At 44.5% G+C, this 26375-nt stretch overlaps 1 protein-coding gene across 5 annotated transcripts in view; it reads left to right on the top strand.

Annotated features, from left to right (window-relative positions):
- PCYT1B (phosphate cytidylyltransferase 1B, choline) overlaps nt 1–26375 on the top strand; it is a 130179-nt gene that overhangs the window by 80657 nt on the left and 23147 nt on the right. For all 5 annotated transcript variants that reach the window (XM_041742272.1, XM_041742268.1, XM_041742267.1 and 2 more), the window contains exons 4-7: nt 3264–3415; nt 6122–6200; nt 16998–17140; nt 19774–19962. In XM_041742272.1, coding sequence (XP_041598206.1) covers nt 3264–3415; nt 6122–6200; nt 16998–17140; nt 19774–19962 — 563 coding nt within the window. The remainder of the gene's footprint in view (nt 1–3263; nt 3416–6121; nt 6201–16997; nt 17141–19773; nt 19963–26375) is intronic.

The raw sequence follows: 26375 nt of genomic DNA, 5'->3' as shown, positions 1-26375 counted from the left end.
CCTAGTTTTGTGTTGTTTAAAATAGAAAATCAATGTATCTGAAATCTATTTCTGCTCAGTATGAATCTTGAGGTAGTATCTTAATAAAGTCTTAACAGAACATTTAAAAAGTCTTAGATCAATTTTAAAATTGCATATCTTGACCCATAAATAATCCTATTTATGGAGTCAAAAGCCAATGCAGTCAGGGAATCAGTACATAACCTAGTCATCATGGCCCTACTACCTGCCCCCCATCACCCACTGTGCTAGAGTGATGGATGACTCAGAAACAGGCTGGGCTCTTCACTCAAGATGTTCATAGCATGCTTCAGGGGCTTTTGAATGTTGTATATATCAGAATTCTCCCTGAAGCTTGTCAAAAATAGAGCTGCCTAGGCCCTACTCCAGATTCACTGTCTTAATTCATTTGGTCTGCTACAACAAGACACCACAGACTGGCTAGCTTAAAAACAGCAGAAGTTTATTTCTCACAGTTTGGAAGGCTGGAAACTCCAAGATAAGGCACTAACGTGGTGTCCTGCTGGTGAGGGTCCTCTTTTGGATGCATAGTCGTTCCCTTCTTGCTGTTTTCTCACATGGTGGAGGGTGCTAGGGAGTTCTGTGGAGGCTCTCTTATAAGGCACTAATCCCGTTAATAAGGGTTCTAACCTTAAGACCTAAGCACCTCCCAAAGGCCCTACTTCCTAAATACCGTTACCCTTGGGAGTTAAGATTTTTTAAAAAGATTTTTATTTATTCATGAGAAACACAGAGAGAGGCAGAGACACAGGCAGAGGGAGAAGCAGGCTCCATGCAGGGAACCTGAGTAGGACTCCAGGATCCTGCTCTGAACTGAAGACAGACACTTAACCGCTGAGCCATCAGGTGTCCCATGGGGTTAAGATTTTAACAAATGAAATTGGGGGGCACATTCAGACTATAGCACCCACTGAATCAAAATCTTGGGGAGTGATACCCAGGTATATTTCTATTTTTTTTTTAATTTTTATTTATTTTATGATAGGCACACAGTGAGAGAGAGAGAGAGGCAGAGATACAGGCAGAGGGAGAAGCAGGCTCCATGCACTGGGAGCCTGACGTGGGATTTGATCCCGGGTCTCCAGGATCGCGCCCTGGGCCAAAGGCAGGCGCCAAACCGCTGCGCCACCCAGGATCCCCGGTATATTTCTATTTAGCAAGCTTCTTAGATGACTCTGATGCTTATTAAACTTTTTGAACCAGCCACATGGTTGATGGTGTTTGGGTAACATAAACCACTAAATGTTTTCTTTATTCGCTCTTGTATAGGTCTATATAACATCTCAGAAAGTATATGTAGGAGATGAAAAAAAAAGTATATGTAGGAGATGTATAGGCATACACATGTGTACCTAGAGACATACTAGTCTCTTAATTATATGTTGTTGAAATGTGCCTGCGGGTAAATATTATTTTAAATCATAGTCAACATTAACTGAGCATCTGTATGTTTCGGGCACCATTAATTCATTCAACAAATAATTGTTAAGAGCCCGCTATGGGCCATCAGAAAAAGAAGCACAAGTCACTGTCTTCAGAGAGCATATATTTTAGTAGAACATCGACAGTAAAATTAAATAAGACAATTACATGATGAGGAGTGCCATGGCAAGAGGGATAAGGGATGGCAACCACCAGGGAGGGGTGGAGGGCAAATGGCAACTTCAGTAGGAAGGCTGGGAAGCCTCAAGGGAGGGGAGGGAATGAACTCTCTGGATATTTAGATCACAAGTGTTCCAGGTTTGGGGAACAGGAATGCCCTGTCCTGACCTGAGCCAGGAGCGTTCTTGGTGGCTTCGGGACACAGGACACAGCATGGAGGCCAGGGCTTGGGATGCAAGAGGAGCCACGGTCCAAGGGGCCAGGAATGGGCTGAGGTGTGGGTGTCGTGGGTGCCTGTAGGCAGCTGGAAGTGTTTCGCTTTTACTCGGGGGGAGACGGGGAAGGGTTCTGAACCCCAGAATGACCACCAGACAGGTTTTAAGGGGATGATTCTGGCCAACAGGAAGAGGCTGCCATGGGTGGGCAAGGCTGGATAAAGAGACTAGTTGGGAGGCTGCCACGGTAACAGGGGAGAGAAGGTGGCGTGCTGGTGAGCTTCAGGGCTCACTCTGAGGGCAGAGGCAGCAGGTCTACGTGGGGCTTGGAGGTGGGGGTATGAGGGCTGCCCCGGGAGGTTGGCGGGGACACTGCCTTTGGCTGTGGGCTGCACCTACTCCGTGGCTAGATTTGGTTCTGGATGTGGGTCACCCTTGAGTTCCGAGAAAATAATTGTATTTTTGTTTTTAAAATCTATATTGAACACTTAAATTTTGTAAATTTGTCGTATGTACATAAAACTTCTTAAGGAGCAACAGTCAGGGTAGTTTGGCTGTAGCGGGACCTTCAACAGGATATTGGTAAATGGGACCCACAGTGACATTTCTTCCTGACACGTAGGAAAGCTGCTTTTCCCAATGGAAAAAAAAGGCATTCTGAATAGAATAACAGATGATATTTCTCATTCAGTCTATTTCAAAGCACTTTTATGTAAATCCTCGAAAAATCCTTTCTAAGGTTGATAGTGGATGATACTAACTCCCATTTGGAGATTCAGAAACCTGAGCTCTAGAAAGGATAAGAAATGTTACAAGATGAGTTCTGCTAAATCAGATCTTCTATTTTATTACTTCTTTCTCTTGACTGTGTGGCCTGATGTGTAGTGACTGGACCTCAATCCATGGAACAGAAGTGTGTGTGGGGGGTGGGGTAGGGGTGTGTGTATGTGCACACACGTATGCAAAGGAATCACACTTGTGTTACTAAGTACAATGATCTAGCAAGGGAATTGGAAATGATAGTTGAAACCTTCTAAAATTCAGGCCTCTTCCTTTTTTTTTCTCTTCCCTCTCTGTACATTTGGCCATTTTTTTCCTGAATAGTAATTTTTACTGAAGGGTAGCATAGGAAAATAAAAGACACAGAAGTTCCATTAGGTAGTGTGGAGAATAATTTTGATAAAAGTTGCAGCAGAGAATGAAGTCAAAATTAGCACTAAAATGGAATTCTCAATTGCTGCTGAATTTCAGCTTGCCTTGCTTCCCTGATGCTTGGTTCCTGTAAAAAAAAATTTTTTTTGATTACATCATGTACCAAGTAAGGCTGAGTCCGCTTGTTTTGCTGAACAAGCCCTTTATGTACTAGGATGGCCGCAAGCAGGGCCTGGGCCACGTAGCAGCCTTTAATGCATACGTCTGTTTCAGTTTGCAGTGATGACCTTACCCACAAATTCAAAGGTTTCACCGTGATGAACGAAGCAGAGAGATATGAAGCTCTCAGACACTGTCGCTATGTGGATGAAGTCATTAGAGATGCTCCATGGACACTCACTCCAGAGTTTCTGGAAAAACACAAGGTACTTATTCTTCCATGTTCTCTAAATAGCAGAACTAGAGTCTGGTTCTGCAGTCTATATGCAGAAAGCCCAGAAACTTCCACTTTCTACAAGAAGTAACTTCAGGAAGTGTCATGTGGTGTCACTTGATCAAGGGCCTGTCTTCCGCCCAGGCCTGGGGACCAATAGCCTCTCATTGCCTCACAATGGGTGCTAGAGCTCGACCACCCACACCCAAGTGTGGCCTCTCCCCTTTCCTAACTGTGGGACTTTGAGTACGGTATTGAACTCATTTACCTGAGCTGTAAACCTGGGTGATGTCGGTACTTTCCCCATGGGGCTGTTTTGAGAATATAATGAGATCATGTAAGTAAAAACCCTTTGAACACTAGCTGGCCCATAGCCAGAGCTCCAAAATGTCATCGTCATTATCACCGCCATCATCATTATTGATGCTTGTATATTCACAGGCATCTTTTCCTGGCACAAAGGAACACGCATTGTATCTCAAAAGGCACAGGTCAGCCTTTAAGGAAAGAACTTTAAAGCTATGATTTTGTGACACTGAGACTCCTACTGATACAAGATTTTTATTAGTTGAAAACATGAGAAATTCTTTTGATCTGCATGAAATTATGTGCTTTGTATCTCCCTACCAGTCCCACATTAGGAGCTATTCTTTCCTTTTATAAGCCGTACCAAAAAAAAAAAAAAAAACCCAAGTTGAAGCTGTTCTAAGAGTTTTCTTTTCTATTTTTAAATTCCTGTTGGAGAAGAGAAGAGAGAACACTGATAAATGTGCATGGGTAATAGCAGAGGAGATAATTTCCCAGCAAGAATAAAAAGCAAAAGGAGAAACTACAATATGATTTACTTCCAGCAATCACTAACACATTTTTACTAAGCATTTATTGTATATTCATCTTGTGCCAGGCATGATGGGGATACCAATGATGGCATCCATGGCCACCATTTGTTATTCACCATGTGCCAGGCACTGTGCTGAGGGCTTTACCCTCTTACCCCCCATGAATCGCATTCAATCTCATGGCTACTCTGAGAATTTGTTGTCGCTGTTGTTGTTATATATTGGAGAGGAGGAGGAACTATTAAAAATGAATTTAATAATAACATTTATTGAGTGCTTACTGTGTACTAGTTATCATTTTTAGCACCTTTACATCATTATATCATTCAATTCAGTGATTCTCAAATGAGCTTGAATTTTCCCTCAAGGGACATTTGGCAGTGTCTTGAAACACTTTTGGTTGTCACAGCTAGAGGGGTGCTACTGGCATCTAGCAGGTAAAGGCCAGGGGTGCTGCTAAGCCTCCTACAGGACACCCCCACCAAGAGCAATCCACCTCAGAATGTCACAAGTTCCAATATTCAGAAATACTAATGTCATTCTTACTGCCAATCTAGGAGTTATAGAGATAATAAGCGGTGGTGCAGGCAGATCCAACTGCTACTGTAAACTGCCCCTTGAGGTGGAGGGAAGCCTCGGTACAAAGGGCTTCGAAAGCCAGGCAGCAAGTTTTTATTTGATGGAGTAAAAAATAGGGAGCCAGTGAAGATCAGCAGGAGGAAGGATGACACAAAGAAAATCTTTTAAGAAGGACCTGTCCCCCACATGACAGGAGGATGGTTTGGAAAGGAGACAGCCAGCTGTGAGGAGGGTCAGGTACAAGTTGGTGTCAGTAGTCTAGGTGTCAGGGCCCTGGATGTGGGGTAGCAGCCACGGAGAGGCCATGGTGGGCACGTATGAGAGCAGGTGCATTCACATGCCCGCGCACACCCCAGTGGGCATTGCGGCCTTTGTGCTGTGGAAACGGGAGGAAGTAGGGCAAGAAGGCCAATTCTAAGGTGTTTGGAGCCTAGATACTATGGAAAAGTAGAGGTGCCGCTGGGCAGGGACACCAGTTCTCAGGTGGAATTAAATTTCAAACAGGTTGATTTTGTTTTTATTTTTTTTAAGATGTTATTGATTTATTAGAGAGAGAGAGAGAGAGAGAGAGAGAGAGAGCAAGCATAAGCAGGGGTAAGGGCAGGGGGAGGGCTCCATCCCAGGACCCTGGGATCTGACTCTAGCCGAAGGCAGATGCTTCACCAACTGAGCCTTCCAGGTGCCCCTCAAATAGGTTGATTTAAAGTGACATCAAGGGGTGGCAAACAAAGGAAAGGGTGACTTGGGGCAAATCTGACAAGCTTGCTAGATTCAGCAGCCTTCTGTCCCAACAGTAACAGTCGTATGGGCCCCACCTGCCTACAAACGTGGTTAGATGAGAAATCAAATAAGAAGAAAGGTATGAATTTGTTTCCACCACATAAATCATGGCTTAAGTGTGAGGGCTTGCCGTTGATTGGACAGGAAATGGAGATTTGGCTTCCTCATTGTAGCAGGGGTGATTGAAATCTGAAGGATGGATGAAATCTCGAAGGAGAAAGTTTAAAGGGAGAAGGACAGAAGGCCTAGAAAGCCCACTGTCAGAGGAAAGAGAAAGGGACCAGCAAAGGAGACCAACCAATCTAGTTCCCTTTTATCTCTGGAAATAGAGACAGTTGGCAGTACCTTTCTGAATCCTTTCAGCCAAGGATTCAGATGCGCATTATAAACTGCTTATTTCAACTGCTTTATTGTGACTGCTTTGTTTAAGAAGGCATTTGCACATCTCAGGCATGCTCATCCATCCCCGGGGTGACATCACTCTTCTCTCCCTCCAACAGATTGACTTTGTGGCGCATGATGACATTCCCTACTCTTCTGCTGGCTCTGATGATGTTTACAAGCATATAAAGGAAGCAGGTGAGTGCCCCCATGCCCACCTGTCCACTGCATGGTGACCATCAGGTTTGATAAGAGACACCTGCCCTAGTCTGGTAGCATAAACATGGAAGGCACTGGAACTTCATGTGTCTGCCAAGTAGCCTTTATAAGCTTCTGTTGATAATGTGCTCAGGCTCAGTCATTGGATAGACAGCATTTAGGTGTTTATAGAAGAAGTAACTTGAGCACCAAAGTCCTCTTTGGTGTACCACTGCCACACCACCTTCTAGTTTGTGGCTCAATTTTAGGGCTCATCAGACTAAAATCCTAGGACCCTATTATTTAAAGGGCACTCATTTTCCTCATTCACGTTCAGGTCCTCAGAATGAAATTATTTTATACTTCCAAGGAAGTTCCTTCCAGAAGACAGATAACTGGGTAATTAACGATCTGGACTCCTTGTCTCCAAAGTCAGTCCTGCCATCTGTCATCCTGTCACATGATAGTAATATCCTCAGGTACCACATGCAGAGGCAAAAAAAAAGGATAGGTAAATATTTGGGAATGCAGGTAAAGTCTTTCCTTCCCCAAACTGTTAAGCACTGTAGTGGAGGGCAGACATGGGGCCTGAGCTTTGGAAGTTGTTCCAGGTGTCACTAAGCATTTCTTTGAGGGTCAGACACTAGGCTGCCCCAGGGAGTTATCGGGTTTCCTTCCATCACACACTCCCTGGGGTCAATCCCTTTGTTAAGTTCTGTTCCTATTTGCTGCTGAGCACTTGAGGGAAGTCACCATCAGGCATGGAAACAGATCTGTGGTTGCCAGCCTTGATGGGATTCTCGATGTTCCTTGAGAACATTTGCCTCCCCCTCTTCTGCTTCCTGCCCTAACTCCTCACCCCCTGGGCTTTCTGGGCCAGGCTGACGTCTTTACCCGGACCCCCCCTCATCCCTTCCCCGGAGCCCGTTGCCTTTGTTCTTTCTCTCTTCGTTGTGCAAGGTTCCCACTCTCCAGCAGTTTCTTCTAAGCTTACTATTGTTTGAAAGTCTACCAGAACAAACCAAACAAACAAAATCCTTCCTCTGCTCCCCCACTCCAGTCACATCCTCCTTCGGGTGTCCCTTGCCAGGTGTCCATCCCCGCCATCCCTCAGCGGCCTGCGCTCTGACTTTTGCACCGTCCTCCCCTCGGTGCTCTGATGACCTGCGGACCAGCACAGTGAGTGGCCTCTTTGCTGGCCTCCTCTGCACATAATGACCCTGTGGACCACTCTCCTCTCATAGGTGCTCCTGGGACACTTCTGGGACCTTCTCTTTCTCTGCAGTCTCTCTCACCACTCCTGGGTTTTGTCGTGGGGTCTCTGCCCCTTGGCCCTGCGCAGCCTCTCCACCTTGTGAGCCTGGGCTCTGCACCGCCTTGTTCAGGCCCTAAATTCCAGCACATGGAGTCCATCCTGGTGCCCAGACATACCCCCACTTACCTCTTCTCTGGGCTTGGCGTGCCCTTCCTCTGAGGCCCATTGAGGAGCCAGCCCTTATATACCCTCTCTCCCTGAGGCATAATTCAGCATCATTACCCCTCCACACCCTCCCTACTCAGACATTCTTTGCAAATGGACCTCCTTTTCAGCTCCCTTCTGATGGCATGTGTGTGTGTGTGTGTGTGTGTGTGTGTGTGTGTCTGACTGTCCCTAGCTAGAATGAGGTGCCATGATCTACGCCATGTCTTGTCTATCCTCACATCCCCAGCATAGGCCCTGGTATGTTAGCAGCTCTCATTCAGTGCTGGCGAAGCAAGCAGGTGCCTTTGAAGGAGTATGACGGGAGTTGGCTTGAGATGGAGATCTTCTGTCTGCAAGGGCTCTTCCCACTACGCAGGAAGTAGAGCCATTTACCTAGATAGTTTGGGTACGCACTCTGTCTCATGCCCCAAATTTCAAATTACTTAGATTAAAGAGTGGTTTGGGGGATAATTATATCAACCTTGGCATCTGATCCATTTGCTTTCCGTTGGTATCACGGCCACTGAGCCCTTCACCCCTTTATTAACGGGAGATGCTGACTACGTGTGTTAATTTATTCCAAACCACCATAACCTCCAAAAAATCTCAGGAAAAGATGGAAGGGTTTGCTTGTTTCACAAACAATGTGATCTTAATAAAAGATCTTTAAAATTCTATCTGGGAATTTGTATTTTTTCTCACTCTATCTTACAAAAGGGAAGAGAATATAAATCACAAATTATAGTGCTTTTTGGGGCGGATGTATAACGGAATAATAGTCTCAGTTATACACTCACTACCCAACATTTGTTATTTTCCTGAGCTGAGGTTTTTAGTCAGTGTCACAGAGTTTCCAGTAATCACCTAAGAATTAAAATAGTCATTGCTAGGATTTTTTAAATACCCAGTCTCCCAGATTCTACCCATTTGGATTATTTAAAAAGGACAGATGGGGTGAAGGTAATTTCTTCTATTCTTTTATAGGGTCATGTGGTTTTTCTGACCCTAAAAATGGAGATGCCTAAGATAGAGGGAGGCAGTATAGTAGGCTAAATTACTTAGGTTCTCCATCCACTTTCCTTCATCATCTTCATTCCATATACTGCCCATAAGTCTGTTGCTGCCTGAGAATCTTGGGAGTAAGGAAGAGTTTGAGGAAAGGATGGGCTGAAATTGGTATTTTGGCCAAAGGTAGGCATCAAAGTAGATTTTTAATGGCTTGGTTTATTTTCTTCTATTTTGCTTTCTGTCATATATCTCTTCTGTAGGCACTGTAGATATATCCACACATACCTTCTTCCATAAATTACACCATTATCTGGCATGTATGGACACTCTAGTCTTGTGAGTTACCATCTGCTTTATTGAGAGATTTCAAGAAGTCTAATATACCCATTATACTTGAGCCTCCCCCACCAGAGCCATCTCCCCCTGTTCCTAGGGACCACTGGAACTCCACCCCTGTTGGTCCTGCCATCCCTAACCTTCAGCCTGCCGCCACTGCAGCCTTTTCCTGGTACTTATGGACTTTTAGACTCTTGAAGTAGGATGGGCTCCTTATGGTCACAAATCCAGTCTTCTAGCCCCTCCTTGGCATCACTGCCATTTCCTGGTGGAACTGGTACTTGTATAGCTCCCATCTCCTACCTCCCAAGGCAGACATTCCATCTTTGGGTGGTCTTGACTCTCATTAGTGAACCCAGGAATTCCTTGAGGGTGTCCAACAAGCTAGGAATTGTTGGGGTGGGAAATGGGATGCAAATATAAATAAGACATAGCTCTCAGCCATTGTTGAGAGCTGAGAGAGACCATAAGTAATTACATCAAAATATTATTAGCCTCTGGAGGAGTATGTACTATAGGCCCAGGAGGCATGTCCAAAGGTGGGAATACATGAAGAAGTGCAGCGCATTTGGAGGAAATTAATGTTCATCTAGTATAGGGTATGTAAAGGTAAGAGCAGAGATGGAGTCTGACAGGATGGGGTAGTTTAGACTTAATTCTATATGTCACATGGAGCCAGATGCCATTGAGAATCAAGGAAGTGCCACGAGCAGGTCTCTTGTGGGGGAAGGATCACCTGAGTAGGACAGGAGTCATTTCTGTATTGAACTTCCTTAGGAAGTCGCCATTTCCACAGGTGACAGGAAAAAAACCAGGCTTGACCTTTACAGTAATTCAGACCCTTCTAGGTTTGCACTGGGACTATGTAGAATTAACTTTTGGCCCTTTTATCCTGGGGTGATCTACATTTCTGGGGCCTATGTATTGGCCCAGCATTGGGTGGGGAACTGGTTTTTGCTGATCTTTCACTGTGTGGTATCAAACCTGATCAGCCATCATCTGTGGCCATCAGGCCCCTGTCGTAGCCTTCTGACAATCACCTCCTCCATCTCTTCCCCAGCCACCTCCCCCTTTCACCTGTCCTTGCATGGCCTGTGCTACAGGCGTACCACCCAGCAGTCATGCTGTTTTTTTATTTTATTTTATTTTATTTTATTTTATTTTATTTTATTTTATTTTATTTTATTTTATTATTTTCAAAAGATTTTATTCATTCATGAGAGAGGGAGAGAGAGAGAGAGAGAGACAGAGACAGAGAGACAGGCAGAGACACAGGCAGAGGAAGAAGCAGGCTCCATGCAGGGAGCCTGATGTGTGGCTCCAGGATCACACCCTGGGCCAAAGGCAGGCGCTAAACTGCTGAGCCACCCAGGGATCCTCAGTCATGCTGATTTTAAATCCCTACTGTTTTCAGTGATCCTCCAGAGGACCCCGGAGAACTTTAAAAACGTCCTCCATAATCTACTGGAGGGCTGTCGGGGGATCCATGTCTGTCCTGGAGGTAAACAGAGTACCAGCCACTGTGCTCTGCACCACCCCCCTCATGTTTTTTTAAGAGAGAGAATCTTAAGTAGGTTCCATGCTGGGCATGCTGTTGGTGTTTCTGTTGGATGTAGGGCTTGATCCCACAACCCTGAAATCATGACCTGAGCCAAAATCAAGAGTCAGACACTTAACCAAGTGAGCCTCCCAGGTACCTCCTCCGCCTCTCTGCTCTGGGCTTGCTAATGGGGTCTCTTACCTGTCCCTGCCCCTGGGACTCTCAGTCCAGAAAAGGGACAGGCTCACATTGTCTCACATTCTCTCACTTCTCATCTTCCCCTCCTCATCCCTCTCTGGGTTCTCCCTCCAAGCAAAGAGGGCTTTGTCTTCCGCCCGGAGAGCAGGAAGCTGCCACTTCAGGGCTTATAGGAAAATATTCCACACTCTGAGTCCACTCGGCCTCTGGCTCTTCATAATTAAAGGGACACTTCTGGGATTTAGAAAATCCTTTTTGTGGTCCTCAAAACGTGGCTCTTTCAAGAGAAAGCCTTACCTTTCATAACCATTCTTTTTGAAATGAGCCTTCTAAAGAGCCCATTATAGAAGCCAGAAGCAGACTGTGCTCTCCTGTATTTGCAGCTGCAGTTACTTTCCCCTGAGGTGATGGATGTCTCAGGACAGATGTCATCCCCAGAAATGAAAACGACATTGGATAATATTTCAGAAAGTTATTCTGCTATCTATAATGTACTTAGTCTCCTTGATGGGGTTTCTGTTGGTTTGAATCAACAGAAAGTAGCTGGGGAAGTTCCATGCTACCCCCAGCAGGGCGGGTGGTCAGGTCAGTACCATGTTCTCAGAAAGGCCTCCCGCAGCGGTCAGGAGCCTTGGGTAAGAATGGAAGGCCTGACATTCTCAGATCCCAATCTTGTTTGTAAGAAGTTCCAAGAAAGGAAACTCCATACTTGGAAACTTTCAGACTTGGAAGGCTGCTGAGAAACATGGCAGGGTTAGGAGGGGAGAAAGTAGCTGATGAATCAGTTACATGGAGATGGGTTATGGGATGGAGTGATTGTTACCTTTTTAAGTCTTTGTAAAATCTGAGCTGTGAGCCGGCTACTCCTTCCCTAAAATTGCCATGAAGGACCTGGTGTAGACCAGTGCTTGTCCAACGTAAATGTGACTACAGATCCCTACAGGATCTTCCTTCCCTTCTCTTGCCCTCCCCTCCCCTCCCCTTCCCTCCTGTACAGATAACATACAGTGTTATATTAGTTTGAGGTGTACAATGTAGTGATTCAACACTTCTGTACATTGCTTAGTGCTCATCATCATAAGTGTACTCTTATTTTTTAAAAAAAGATGTTATTTACTTGTTTGAGAGAGATAGTGAGAGAGCATGAGCAGGGGGAAGGGCAGAGGAAGAAGCAGACTCCCCACTGAGCAGGGAGCCCCATGTGGGGATCGATCCCAGGACCCTGGGATCATGACCTGAGCCAAAGGCAGACGCTCAACCAGCTGGGCTACCCAGGTACCCCCATAAGTATAGTCTTAATCCCCTTCACCTCTTTCCCCCATCCCTCCCCACCTCCCCTCTGGTAACTGTTTGATTGTTCTCTAGCTATTTCTTGGTTTGTCTTTTTTTCTTTGTTTATTTGTTTTATTTCTTAAATTCCCCATATGAATGAATGAAATAGGGTATTTAACTTTCTTTGACTTACTTCACTTGGCATTATACCCTCTAGATCCATCTGTGTTGTTACAAATGGCAAGATTTCATTCTTCTTTATAGCTAATATTCCATTGTCCATATATACCACATCTTTATCCATTCATCTATCAATGGATATTTGGGTTGCTCCCATATCATGGCTATTGCAAATAATGCTGCATTAAACATAGGAGTGCAACTATCTTTCTGAATTAGAGTTTTTGTATTCTTTGGGTAAACACCCAGTAGTACTATTACAAACCTCCATAGTCTTTTTCACAGTGGCTGTACCAGTTTGCATTCCTACCAACAGTATCTGAGGATTCCTTTTTCTCCATATCCTCGCCAACACTTGTTGTTTCTTCAGGTTTTAGTTTTAGCTATTCTGACAAGTGTGAGGTGATATCTCATTGTGGTTTTGATTTGCATTTCCCTGATGATGAGTGATGTTGAGCATCTTTTCACATGTCTGTCCGTTGGTCATCTCTATGTCTTCTGCCCATTTTTAATTGGATTATTTGGGTTTTTTTGGTGTTAAGCTGTATAAATTCTTTATATATTTTGGATACTAACCCCTTATGGGGTATGTCACTTGCACATACCTGCTCTCATTCAGTACGTTGTCTCTCTTTTTGTTTTGTTGCTTGTTACCTTTGCTGCGCAGAAGCTTTTTAATTTGATGTAGTCCCAATAGTTTATTTTTGCTTTTGTTTTCTTTGCCTTAGGAGACAAACTACAGCATCTTTTAAAATGCAGATTTGGGTTCATTAGGTCTGGTGACTAAGATCCACATTTCTTTTTTTTTTTTTTCAGGGTAGATCCACATTTCTAACAAACTCCTGGGTTGGTAGATACTGCTGCAAGTCCATAGACCTCACTTAGAGTAGCAAGAATTTAGACCAGGTATTGGTTCACCCAGGGTGAACTGAATCAGCGTTTCGTGGAGTGACAGTTTCTCAGCTACCTTGTAGAGTATGTAGAATAAAAACATGCATTCAGTGGTGGTTTTATTTCTGGGTGAGTAGCCTCTAGTGAGCTAAGAAAAAGTTGCTTCCCTGATTTTAGGGTATAGGAACAGGTCCAATATTTTTCTAACTCAAAGCAATCCAGCACCCTATTGTTGCATAACAAATTACTCCCACAGTTACTGGCTTAAAAGAGCCACTTTATTTTGTTCATGTTTTTGTAGGGCAGGATTTCAGCAAAGGCTTGGCTAGGTGGTTCTTGCTTGGGGTCTCTCAAACAGTTGTACTCAGCTGTTGGATGGGACTGCAGTCATCTGAAGCCCCAGTTGAGCTAGAGGTCCCAGATGGTGGTGGTCAACAGGGAGGTCAGCTGGGGTGGACACTGCAGCACCTACCTGTGGCCTCTCCATGTTGCATGGGCTTCTGAAAGCATGGTGGCTGGGTTATAAGAGTGTACATCCTAGGAAGAAACATTTGGAGAGTTAGCAATCATGACAAAAGCCTCAAGGCTTCTTTGGCCCTAGCCATGGGAAGTCACCCAGTGTCACTAATGCCACATTCCCTTCATTATGAGCAAATCATTCAGTGGGACAGGGATTATGCCCATCTTTAATCTAATCGATCTTCAAATCAAATAGTCAGGTGGTGTTCTACTTGTCCTGGGAGCACAGGCATAAGACTAGGTGTGACTCTTCATCTGCACAGGTCCATTGATCTGCTCTGCTGATTTCCTCACCAAGGGAGAACGATGGCAGAGAAGGCTGGAGAATTCACTGTGAGAGAAAGATGCTCAGAAATGGCCTAAGCATCCAATTTTGGCTTTTGCACTCTAATTCAGGTCTATTTTGAAAGTCAAAAGTCACTTTAAATGAAGCCAGAGATAGGAAGGGCATGAATTAAACTTTAGAGCGCTCTGCTTTGCTTGTCAGAGCTACATGTCAAAACCTTCAGCAAAGCTGGATGAAAGGATGGTGCGTAAATGAGGTAGACTGTCAGGTCCACAGTCCTCATCATCCTGCTAGTATTGCCCTACTACTGTCGAAAGTTTCCTTCATTAACATGTGCTTGGCTGCTTCTTAAAATAGCTCTATAACCAAACACTGCAATTCGGAAAAGCATGATAAAAAAGGTTCTCTGATCATGCTCATTACTGAATATTTTTAGCAGAGCACTAATTAGGATTTGGAGGAAGCCGGGTGCCTCATTATGTCAGCAGAGGGCTTGGCTTCTTTCAGAGACCAACCTCCCCACCAGCCAAAGCAAGTCTGTCCCCACCCCCAACTTTCAGCTACTCAGCCATGGAAACCTTGCTCTGTGGCTTCACAGAAGGGGTGAGCTCATGTCATCGATGCCTAAGTGACTTGGTCAAATCTGTTAGTAGCTAGAGAATCTTCTTAGCATTTCACCAGGCAGCAGGGGCATGGGAAAAGTATCTGCCTGCTGAAAGATGGGACACAGTGCTCACCAGAAAGCTCCCCACTGTTCCCACCAAGGGGTGGATGGCATCTCAGCCCCCCAGCTTGGGACCACTCAGGGTTCCCCACCCACCAGAGCACCCTGCACAGCTGGGTCAGTTGGGTGCTGTTTATATACAGGTGTTTGGATGTTTGCATCCTCTGCCTTCCATTTGGTTTTTGGTGTTTGAGTCCATATTCTCAGAAGGTGATAGACATTTTCTATCACCTGGCAGTAAACACCAACTCTGTGCTCTGAGCCACAGAATATTTGAAACTGGATGCTTTGTCTCATACACCAGAGGCACCAGCCTACTGCTGATACCACGCATGTGCAGATGATCTCACGGGAGAGCTCAGAGGGCCATCCTAGCAGGAGCCGGAAGACTAAAACATTCATCAAGGATGATTGAAGTAGAACTGGATTTGGAAACGCACTTAGACATCAGTTCTCATCTCGTCAGTCATTCAGCAAATATTCTTATGGTGCCTGCTTGGCACCTGGTGCTGAGAATATAGAGGGGAATGATACTGGAGCAGATGCTTCCTTCATGTAGCTTCTTGTCAAGTGGGGGAGTCAGTTACTGAAGAAGCTATTTTATAAAGACCTTGGAATATTTGAAGGAAAAAAGCGGTGGACCATGGCAGGGAATAAGAAGCCAGAAGAGCCAGTCTGGAGGTTAAGAGATCTCTATGAGGAAGTGACACTAAAGGTGAAACCCATTGGATGACCAAGAGTTAGCCAGGTAGAGAGTATGTTTGTGGCAAAAGGAGGGGAGGCTCTCATGACCCTGAAGTCCAGTGTGGTGGGGCTCAGGCAGGCTCCAGGAAATCCAATGACCCTTCAGTGGTGTAGCCCAGGGGCCTTGGCTCAGGCAGTGAGGCTGGGGAGTGGGTCAGAGATGAGACTGGAGAGAGTGCAGGGAAGGGGTAAAGCAAGCTGCTGCAGAGCCAAGGTACAGGTTTGGATCTGAATACCGACGACAGCAGAAGGCCAATGAAAGATGCCAGGCAGCCCTCTATTTCTATTTTGAAAGACCACCCTGTGGCTCTTGCTATGTGGAGAGTGGATTGAGGAGACAAACCTCAACATCACCAGAGACTGGTTTTGAGGCTCTTACTGGAATACTTGAACTAGATGTTGTTAGATTGCTTTAGACAAAGGATAGAGGAAAGTGGGTGAATCAGGGAGCCTTTTGGGAGGTAGACTGGTGACTGGAAGATTGACTAGACATGGGGAGTGAAGGAAAGGGAGATGGCACACATGAGCCCCAAGGCATCTTGTCTGGCTGCCTCATTTCTCATTTGGAGACTGAGGCTAAGTAACTTGCCTTCTCAGGCCTGAGTCTTACCCAAATCTCCAAACTGAGAACCCAGCACCCTTGTCCCCAGGCCCCATCGGTCATGCTGCCCCACCCCTGATCCCTCTGGCCACAATCATACTGGGTAGAAATACTTCGATTGCCAACATGTCCTTTCACTTGGCGACAGAAGGGTAAGAATTAAACCACATACTTGCCTCGATAACCTTTGGGACCTCTTTACAGCCCTGTATTGGTGCACCCAAATATATTTTTGAGCACATTAAGGAAGGTTTACTAGAACTTGGCAGCCGCCGTGCTTATTTTTGCCCAGTCCCACATGTTCTAGATGAAAGGGTCCTGAGTGGTGCAACCACCATCCAAAGTAGACCGTTCTGAGGGAGGCAAAATCATCCAGCATCCCAAGGGCAGGTCTTCAAATCAGAGATGACAACACGGTACCGCCTACGTCTTTTCCTCAGTTAAATGTGATGCACATTCAACTGAGGAAAAATATAGTTCCCCTGCTTAGGGGAAGCAGGAAACCTGCCCAATTCACTGCCTCACTGATTGCTCTCTAGTCACTTACTCATTTCTTTTGCATTTATCGAGCACATTCCATGTGCCAGAAATGGGCACTGAGCTGGGGGCTGACAGCCGAGGCATAATCTCTACTTTCAGAATGTTACCACTTGACAAGGAGACGGGTATTTAGAATGCCTTTGTCAAGGGAAGACACGTTTGTATCCTGGAGGTTGTGGCTTCTGCCTGGGGTTGGTGGGAAAGTGGCCGCAGAGGCAGGAGCTTGAAGCTGGCCGGCGCAGGAGGAGGAGGAAGGCCGCAGCTGGTGTGAGCAGGGAAGGGGGAGCTGGGGCAGAAGAGAAGGACGCGGCCCCGGGGCCGGGGTGCGCGCGGGCAGTGTCTGTGGGCGGCAGCAGGTGCACAGACCTGAGCCCGGGCCAGCCAGCTGGCGCCCCCAGGAGCTGCAACTCTGTCCTGGAGAGGAGAGCTATTACAGAACATGGGGCAGCTGACCCCACCTTACTTTCTCTCTCTCTCCTCTTCACTGTTTGAACAGGAATGTTTGTTCCAACGCAGAGAACGGAAGGCATCTCAACATCAGACATCATCACCAGAATTGTCCGTGACTATGATGTCTATGCCCGACGCAACCTCCAGAGAGGGTACACAGCCAAGGAACTAAATGTCAGCTTTATAAATGTAAGCGTGCCACCCCCCCACAACACCACCCCGTACCTGCGGACAGCCACCACACACCCAGCACTGCCACCATTTGTTGAGTGCTTGCTACATGCCTCACGTTTTTTTTTTAAGTTTTAATTTAAATTCCAGTGCCCCACAGTGCTTTTGATATTTTGTATTGATTGTCTCACTTCAGTCCGCATGATGACCCAGGGATGTATTATCCCCATTTTACAGATGGAGAAACCAGTGTCCAAAGGGCTAACATAAGTCAACCAAAGCACACAGTAGTGAGCTCCACATTTTAGACAGCGGCTGTCTCCCTCCCTCTTGCTCCAGCCTCCCTTTTTTAGCGTTCACAGACGCAACTGAAGGGCGTCTGGGAGATCTGCCCTTGTGAGAGGCAAGCGTTGTCTTCTGCTCTCAAAGAGAAGGAAGGAAGGGAGGAAGGCAGAGGCAGTGAAAAGCTAAACCAGAGAAAATGAGTTTTAAATTTTTATTAAGGCCTTACAGATGCTCATTAGAAACCTTAACAGCAGTTTTTTTTTTTATTATTATTATCCAGAGAAATTACAGCTGCTTAAATAAAGCCTAAAGTCTTTGGCTTCCTTTTGTATTTGTGCCGTATTGTTCCCACAGGGCTGCTGTTAGTTTAATAATAGAGCAACTGTTAAAACAATCTTTAAAACAAGCAAAGCAGGCTGTTACAAAGCTAAGAGGGCAGTCCACTTGCTAGAGGTGATGTTAGTGCATCTGGACAACTATATTTGCCTGGACTCCGAGGAGGTGACAAAGCTGATAAAAACAGGAACTCTTCATCTGTATAGAATTTCAACCCCCCTCCAAAAATAGACACTCTATTTTCAAAGAGTGATCTTTCTGCAAAACGCAATGCATACAATTATGTGCAGCCATAACTATGCAGCAGCTTACACAATCGATCATCGGTACCTTCTAGACGAGGATGGGTTGTCAGTCAGTGGTGGTTATTTGTCCTCAGCAAGCAGGGAGCATTGGGAGTCTAGACTCTGTGGCTTCACACGAGTCAGGGAACAAAATAGAAAATGTTGGGTTCAAGTGGCACCAGAACAAGCAGCTGAAAAGTATTCCATCAAAGTGATTATTTGGTATCTTACAGAGAATAAAGCCCTGGTTATTTCAATAAATTAAACTGTCTGTTCTTTTAAATTGAATCCAGTCAGCCGTCCAAGCATGTCAAACCATTTCCAAAAGTTAGTGCTCGTTCTCCTCTCATGGCCTTTCGATAAGCCACTTAGCTCACGGAACCGTGTAGTCGGCGTGGATGCACTCTGTGCCCTTCTGTGATAACAAGGCTGGCTGCCGCTCACAGACAGAGTCCCATGTGCCGGACAAGCGCGTAGATGAATCCCAGAACCTGACAGGGGCCAGTCGCCCAGTCCAAGTCCTTCCACTCAGACATGAGTAAAGCTGGGCTCAGAGGGGACCTGGCCAAGGTCCCTGAAGCAGAGGACAGGTGGAGGCAGCAGCAGCCTCCTGCTACGCGGCTGCCAGTCATTCTGTCCCGTGCTGCCCTTGAGAGCCATACCGAAGACGTTACGCATCGCTGAGTGGCAGCACCTGTGTAGCTCCCACCCCACCCTGAGGCTGCGGAAAAGTTTGGAAGGTCTAAATCAGAGAATCCTGACCCAGTTTTGCAATATTTCAGGTGTCTCAAAAAATTCTGAGATAGGAACTTCAGTCCCATGTGGTGATGAAAAAACTTTATTTTACTCTGTGAGGAGAAATGTAGCATGACTTCGTGGAGGGGAAGACCCTTCATCTCATGTTATTTTCGTGGTTTGATAGCACTCTCATCAGGTAACACTATGAAATGCTTACGCTGCTTCATTGTAATCAGCCAACAGACACCGAGTTTTTCCTGAATGCCAGGCTTTGTGCCAAACACCTAATTGTTACAGCAACTTGATGAGGTAGGGATGATAATTATCCCCATTTTACAGATGAAGAAACTGAAGTTTAGAGGTGTGGCCTGTGACTTGTCCAACATACAGGGCCTTCTGGGCACATAAAAGGACAAAAATCTCAGTCCAGAGAAGCTATCAGGACAAAAGCTTTCTTCACCACCAAGGAAATGGATGCAGTTCAATTAGCTTAAGGGAAAAGATCATTACGATTAAAATTTTAGTGTAACACTAAAAATTTAGGTTTAAAGACCCAGCCAGTGGCCGATTTCAACTGGTACTGGTTTTAACAATGTCCTGGTAAAACAGAGAACTCGGGCAGCCTCTGAGTGACCATTCTATGTACAATTCATACTTTTTGTCAAAATCCCAGGGGAATTTGGGAGTGTGTTTGCCCAATAGCTACCTATAATAAACAGCAAATACATATTTTTGGTTCTTATATAAGTGACTTCAACTCTGATGTTTACAAGAAACAGAATATTAAAATTGCTTGTATTTCACTTTACTTATCCAAGTAGACTAATGACAAATGACTTTTCTTACAAGAGATGTGCCTTCCCGTCAATCTAGCCCTTGGAAATAGCAACATCCTGACTCTTCAGGTTAAGAACAAACACAAGTAGGAATAAAATGACCATTAGTGTCAATGACTGGTCTCTCTCATGCCCTCTGGGATAAATTTTTTTTCCTTTAATTTTTGATCAGGAGAAGAAGTACCGTTTCCAAAACCAGGTAGACAAGATGAAGGAAAAGGTCAAGAATGTGGAAGAAAGATCAAAGGAATTTGTTAACAGAGTGGAAGAAAAGAGTCATGATCTAATTCAAAAGTGGGAAGAGAAGTCGAGGGAATTCATTGGCAACTTCCTGGAGCTGTTTGGGCCTGATGGCGCATGGGTATGTAATTATTTCCCTTGACCCTACAGTGATGGGTATTTTCAGTTTCTCTTCATTTCCATGGTTCTACTCCAGGGTGTCCATTAATCTCAGTCCAGTATGGGCATCAGCCCGAGTAGCTTTAAGTCCATGTCATCTATTTAGTTTTGGTTTTATCCCTCAGTATGGCACCTGATAGCACCCTAAGACAGTTCTAGTCTATTTCTTGTCCAGACCTTGAAGCCATTTGGTAATTGTTGAATATCTGCTATTGCAGAGATTGGTTTTGTAGCTCATCTCAGTCTCTCAGTTGGAAATGAGGCATAGCTTGAGGGTAAGAGTTAAGTGAGTCAGTGGTGTGGAATTTGTGTTGGGAGATAAAACTAATAATGGGCTCTTAGATATCCACTAGAGGAGAAGGGGGAAAAGGAACCTAGCTGCCTTGGTTAGTTTTTTTGGTCAGGAACCCTCCTCTTCTAGAGATAGAAGACTTAGGATTTTGTCCTGTATCTGTGCCTGTCATGCCCTGATTTTCCCATTTTTCCATGGCATATGTGTGTTGGGATAAAGTGCAAAAGCCTTAGGGGACTGAGACCATGATCTAAATCTTAAAACAGAAAGTGCAGAGGGTATCATCTAAATTTTACAGATAATTCTGAGTGAAAGGTATGAAAAGGGAAAAGAACATTCTGGAAACCACCTTGTGCTCCACTGGTATTTCTATTGTGCGTGTACTTTGAGAGTAAAGAACCAGTATTGTCAGCAACGTTAACGAGGGGTCTAGGAAAGAGATCTTCTAAAGCTAGCCTTCCTTTTTTTTTTTTAAAGATTTATTTATTTATTCATGAGAGACACAGACTGAGAGAGAGCAGCAGAGACACAGGCAAAGGCAGAAGCAGGCTCCCTGCAGGGAGCTCAATGCGGGGACTCATCCCAAATCCCAGGATCACGACCTGAGCCGAAGGCAGATGCTCAACCACTGAGCCACCCAGGTGTCCCTAGCCTTCCTTTTTAAAACGAAACGAAGCGATTCCATTTGATTTCCTTGATTTTAAGTAGCCTATATTTCCTATTATGACATGAGAAGTCTCTAACAAAATCCACTTTGGCTTAATTATTTTATTGATGGGTTGTCACTGCTGCCTCTGCTCATTTGAGCTAGTTCATTATAGGATTATCTAAAAGTAAAACATTCAATTAGTAATAGAAAAAGAACAATGTTTGAGAAGTTGGAAGAGATACTTTACTTAAAGTCTAGTGGCCTCTAAATGATTATAGAGGTGTGTGTTACAGGCCAATCAGGTCCTATTGGCTGAGTCTGAGAGGGGTAGAGGGTTTGCAAGGGGCTGCTTGAGCTTTCAATGACTTCTAGAAAGAGCTAGCAATAGTGGAGGAGCCAAGTGCTGGGTTTCTTTTTACTTTCCCTGGGCCTTTTCAAGTTTTCAGCTCAAATCACTTTAATTCATGGGCCATTTATTCAGGTGCTTGTATATGCATAGTGCTAGGGAAGAACATGAAGAGAAAATACAGAACCTGTTCTCTGGGGTTCCATGGCATCTATAAGATAAAGTCTGGAATTTCCCATTAGTTTAGTGTGTACTTTAATAGTTCACGTTTTCACAACTAATGTTCAGGGGCTGGGCAAACAGTTAGTGATTTGTTTTTGTTTTTTTGTTTTTTTGTTTTTTTTTAATGAAACCATGTGGGTATTCGTTTCCTTATAGAGACTCAGAAATATGTCTCTGTAAAGAAGCCCTGGTATTGTAGCTCAAGAGGGTGGATGCTTTCTCCACTTGGAGCAAGCAGAGGCAGGGAAGGAATAAAATTTCATAGAAACTTTATAGATCTTAGCTGTCTCAGGCTCCCAGTGAAGGTGAAATAGCTGGAATTGTTCTGGAGGAGTCTGGTGACAGCTAGCTGAGGTGATTTTTAAGAAATGAAACCCAGCTTCGAGTCTAGAGGTTTTTCTTTTTAAAACTTGCTATTAGTGTCAAAACTGTTATTAACATTAATTTACCATATCAGCCAGACTTAGACATTGCTTTTTTTCTGTTGACATTAAAAGTACAGGAATAGTTACAAGGATGTTAAACGCCAAGATAAGTAATTTGCTTTTCATGAATATGCTATTATTATAATAATTCTTTATTTGTGGATTTGGGACTAGAACTCATTTCTTAAAATAGAGGATCTGCATTACCTGCAAATACAGTACTGTTACAAATAACCCAAACTTGGAGAAGCACAAAATAGAAAGATTTAAAGTACAAAAGTTGGTTCAGCAGAATTGGTCTGAGGCATAGTATGTAACTTTTTATAGTGGGCATTCCGTAAATTTGTCTGTATTGAATAGATGAATGGTTGTGTGAGAGGGACCTATTCACAGAATCTTCTGGCATCTGCAATGCTGAGGTTTAATCCTCTATATCTATATTGATATCACTATCATATACATATAGGTTGATATAGATATATACTCTTAGCCTTTTATTTCTTATGGTGCTCAGTACAAGACTTGGTGCAGCTTGGGGTTTGGATCAAATTCAGTTGGCAGAATGGGTTTGCTGGGCCTTCCACAATGTTCTAAAATTTCTTTCCAGGAGGGCATGAACTCTAGTTTGCCATGTGCACACCACTGCCCACTGTTAGTCCCTGCCACCTCCTCTAACCTGACTTGTATGTTTATGCTGCCCACCTTTTCCCAGGCAGTATTTGTGTTTGCTCCTTACAGTATAGGGTCTTTCATTCTCCCCAAGTGACCTCATGCTTGATAATGAAGAGCTGTGATAGAAAATCCAACTCCTTCCATTCCAGCAGAGTGCAAAGTGGTGGTGATGACCGTGTTGTTACAGTCTAGAAGTTGTAGAGCAGGTTAAACCTTTTCAAAAACCTTTTTATATCTACCCTACCCATTTTAATCACACAATAAAAGGAGTATTATAGCTGTGTTCTAGAAATGTAACAAAGGCCTAGAGAAACTATGAAAGTTCCCTATGGTCTTGCAGGCATTTGGAGGTAGCCAGGATGGAGCCTGGGGCCAACCCTCTTTCCCCTGACCTGCATTGTATCATCCATCATAGGACTGTCCCAGGAGGCACAGACTGCCCGAGTGTCTTCATGACAGAGCAGCTGGCTTCCCCGAATGAGTGATAGAGAAATCAAGAGAAAAGCTATAGTCTTTTAAGACCTAACATCTGAAGTGACAGTCCCTTTATGCTATATTGTAATAGTCACACAGACAATTGGGGTATATTTTGGGATGATACTACACAAGGATGTGAATAAATCCAGGAGGCGAGGCCTTGGGGGGGGGCATAATTGCTTTAATAGAAGATTTATTCCCATTTATTCAGTTTGGGGGTATTAGCAGAGCTCAAAAGTTATTTTTCAATTTTAGCACCTACAACTCTATTTATTTAACTGCTTGATTTTTTTTTTGCTTGATTCTTATAACTAGTCTTGACTCACACTTAGCAGACAGCTTGTAACCCTACCAGCTGCAAATGGAAGCCTTCCCCACACAGACTTGGTATTACCCCTCTCTTTGTCTTTCAAAGATGAAACCTCCAGACTATCCTGAGGGAGGGGCTTTAAAAGAGCTGAATTCTGAAGGTTGGAGGCAATGCCATTCATTTCCAAGGGATTCAGGTTCATGGAGCCAGGATCAGGGGATACTGCATCAGCTTTTAGGGTTTGCTTTTGAGGTAGGGTCTTCCTAGTGAAACTTGGTTATTTTTGTTCAAAGTGTCAGATAAATATTCCATTTAAATATTGTGCCCTAGCTACATAGGCTGTATTTTAAAAATATTTAGTATCATTTTGAATGATCTGCCACTATAGTCCTTACTTGATTTTGAACTGGAGACTCATTTCCTGTTTGAAATGAAACTGCATCTATTCTGTTTTACAACATGAATATGGACCTTTTCCTGGAGCACCAAGAGAGAATAACCTTACATCAGGCCCAAATTTTTAGTTCATCCCATACCACAAACACCCTTGGCCCCAATCCAATCAGTCTGGTGGATCCTTAGGCAAACCAAACAGGCATTTGCATCTAATATAGGAGATTTATTTAAAAAACAAAACTTCGATGATGTGTTAGTTTCCAGAAAGAACAGATTTATATGATGTGGGGTCCACTACTATAATTTTTTTCAAACTGTGATAAAATGTACCTAACAAAATTAGCATTTTATTCTTTATTTATTTTTTAATTTTTTAAAGATTTATTTATTTATTTATTCAGAGAGAGAGAGAGAGGCAGAGACACAGGCAGAGGGAGAAGCAGGCTCCATGCAGGGAGCCCAACATGGGACTCGATCCTGGGTCTCCAGGATCACACCCTGGGCTGCAGGCAGCACTAAACCACTGCATCACCGGGGTTGCCCAAAATTAACATTTTAACCATTTTAAGTGTACCATTCAGTGACATTAAATATATTCATAGTTGTGAAACCATCACTACCATCCATTTCAAGAACTTTTACATCATCCCATATTGCAACTCTGTACTTATTATATCATCTACCCCCACACCCCCACCAATCCCTGGGAATGCCCCTTCTAACTTTCTGTCTCTGAGTCTGAGTACTCTAGTGGAATCATACAGTGTTTGTCCTTTTATTTTTTATTTTTATTTTTTTTTATTTATGATAGTCACACAGAGAGAGAGAGAGGCAGAGACACAGGCAGAGGGAGAAGCAGGCTCCATGCACCGGGAGCCCGATGTGGGATTCGATCCCGGGTCTCCAGGATCGCGCCCTGGGCCAAAGGCAGGCGCCGAACTGCTGCGCCACCCAGGGATCCCGTGTTTGTCCTTTTAACTGGCTAATTTCACTTAACATAATGTCTTCATGGTTTAACCAGTGGTGTAGCATGGGTCAGAATTTCATTCCTTTTTAAAGCTGAATAATATCCCTTTGTGAAACAATTTTATTTTTTATATTAAATCATTGGCCTGAGAGGCAGGCATCTAAATTAACACACAGCTGGGATCCCTGGGTGGCGCAGCGGTTTGGCGCCTGCCTTTGGCCCAGGGCGTGATCCTGGAGACGCGGGATCGAATCCCACATCGGGCTCCCGGTGCATGGAGCCTGCTTCTTCCTCCGCCTGTGTCTCTGCCTCTCTCTCTCTCTCTGTGACTATCATAAATAAATTAAAAAAATTAAACAAAAAACACACAGCTAGGAGCCTACTGGGTTAGTCACTAGGAACAGAGGCCTGCGGATACCTTCTTTCACCTTCCGTTTACCTCATTCCAGCTTACTGGCATTTCCCAGAAAGGAGCTTTACTCTCCTTTGGTACTCCCATCTTGCAGCCATCCAGGGGACCCCTCAAGATCTGGATCTGGTAGCCAGTGCAACTCCCCCTCCAGGGTCCCTAAGACTAACCAACTGAGAAAGCATTCTTAACCATCTACCACCCCCAGGGCATAGCAGGAGGTTAGAGACCCATGTTTCTGTGAAATCAACCTTTTAGCTTATCTTTATAGCTATGGCTGGAGGGGCAGGCTTCTGTTTAAAACATACATTTGGGATGCTTGGGTGGCTCAGTGGTTGAGTATCTGCCTTTGGCTCAGGGCATGATCCTGGAGTCTCCGGATTGAGTCCTGCATTGAGCTTCCTGCATGGAGCCTGCTTCTTCCTCTGCCTGTGTCTCTGCCTCTCTCTCTCTCGAATAAATAAATAAAATCTTTAAAAAACCAAAACATACATCTAAGGGCTGACCATAATCCTCTCCAGAGACCTTGGAGGGCAGGTGCTAACTTCACATTCCTGCCACCCACCAGAGCATCAGTAGCTCCTGGAAAGGAGATTGTACATGTGTCTGGTGTCTTGGTCTCTGGGCCTGTCACCCAAGGGCACTCCTTGATTTCCTACCTCTGGTGGCTAGCCACCACCTTCAGGGCATGGCCCAGATATTAGGCTGAAATACACCTTCAGTCATTCTATGAAAGAAGCCATTTATCCAGGAGTTGGGGCCTAAGCAAGGCTTTTGGTTTGGCACAGATCTAGGGACCTATAATGAGGTGCACTCTAAGGACAAGGCCAGTGGACATCATCTTTGCATTCACCCTCTGTCTTGCTCCAGGTCACCGGTATCTACTAGAAAGGAACTTGTACACTGGTCAGGTGCCCTGATGTTAACAACTGCCATGGACTAGCACCTCTAGATGACCTGACTCTGGTGCTCAGCAGGGCTTAGCATGCAGTCCTGCAGGACGGCATACAGAAGCATGCCTCATTTTATTGTGCTTTACTTAATATTATCTGCAGTCTGTGTTTTCTACAAATTGAAGGATTGTGGCAACCATGTACCGAGCTAGTCTACTGGCACCATTTTTCTAACAGCATTTGCTTATTTTGTGTCTGTGTCATGTGTTGGCAATTCATGCAATATTTCAAACATGTTCATTATTCTTATATTTGTT

This window comes from Vulpes lagopus, chromosome X (genome assembly GCF_018345385.1).
Source record: "Vulpes lagopus strain Blue_001 chromosome X, ASM1834538v1, whole genome shotgun sequence".
Classification (NCBI taxonomy): Eukaryota; Metazoa; Chordata; class Mammalia; order Carnivora; family Canidae; genus Vulpes; species Vulpes lagopus.
The sequence above is the reverse complement of the archived record's forward strand: the minus strand, read 5'-3'. Positions and strand labels throughout refer to the sequence as shown.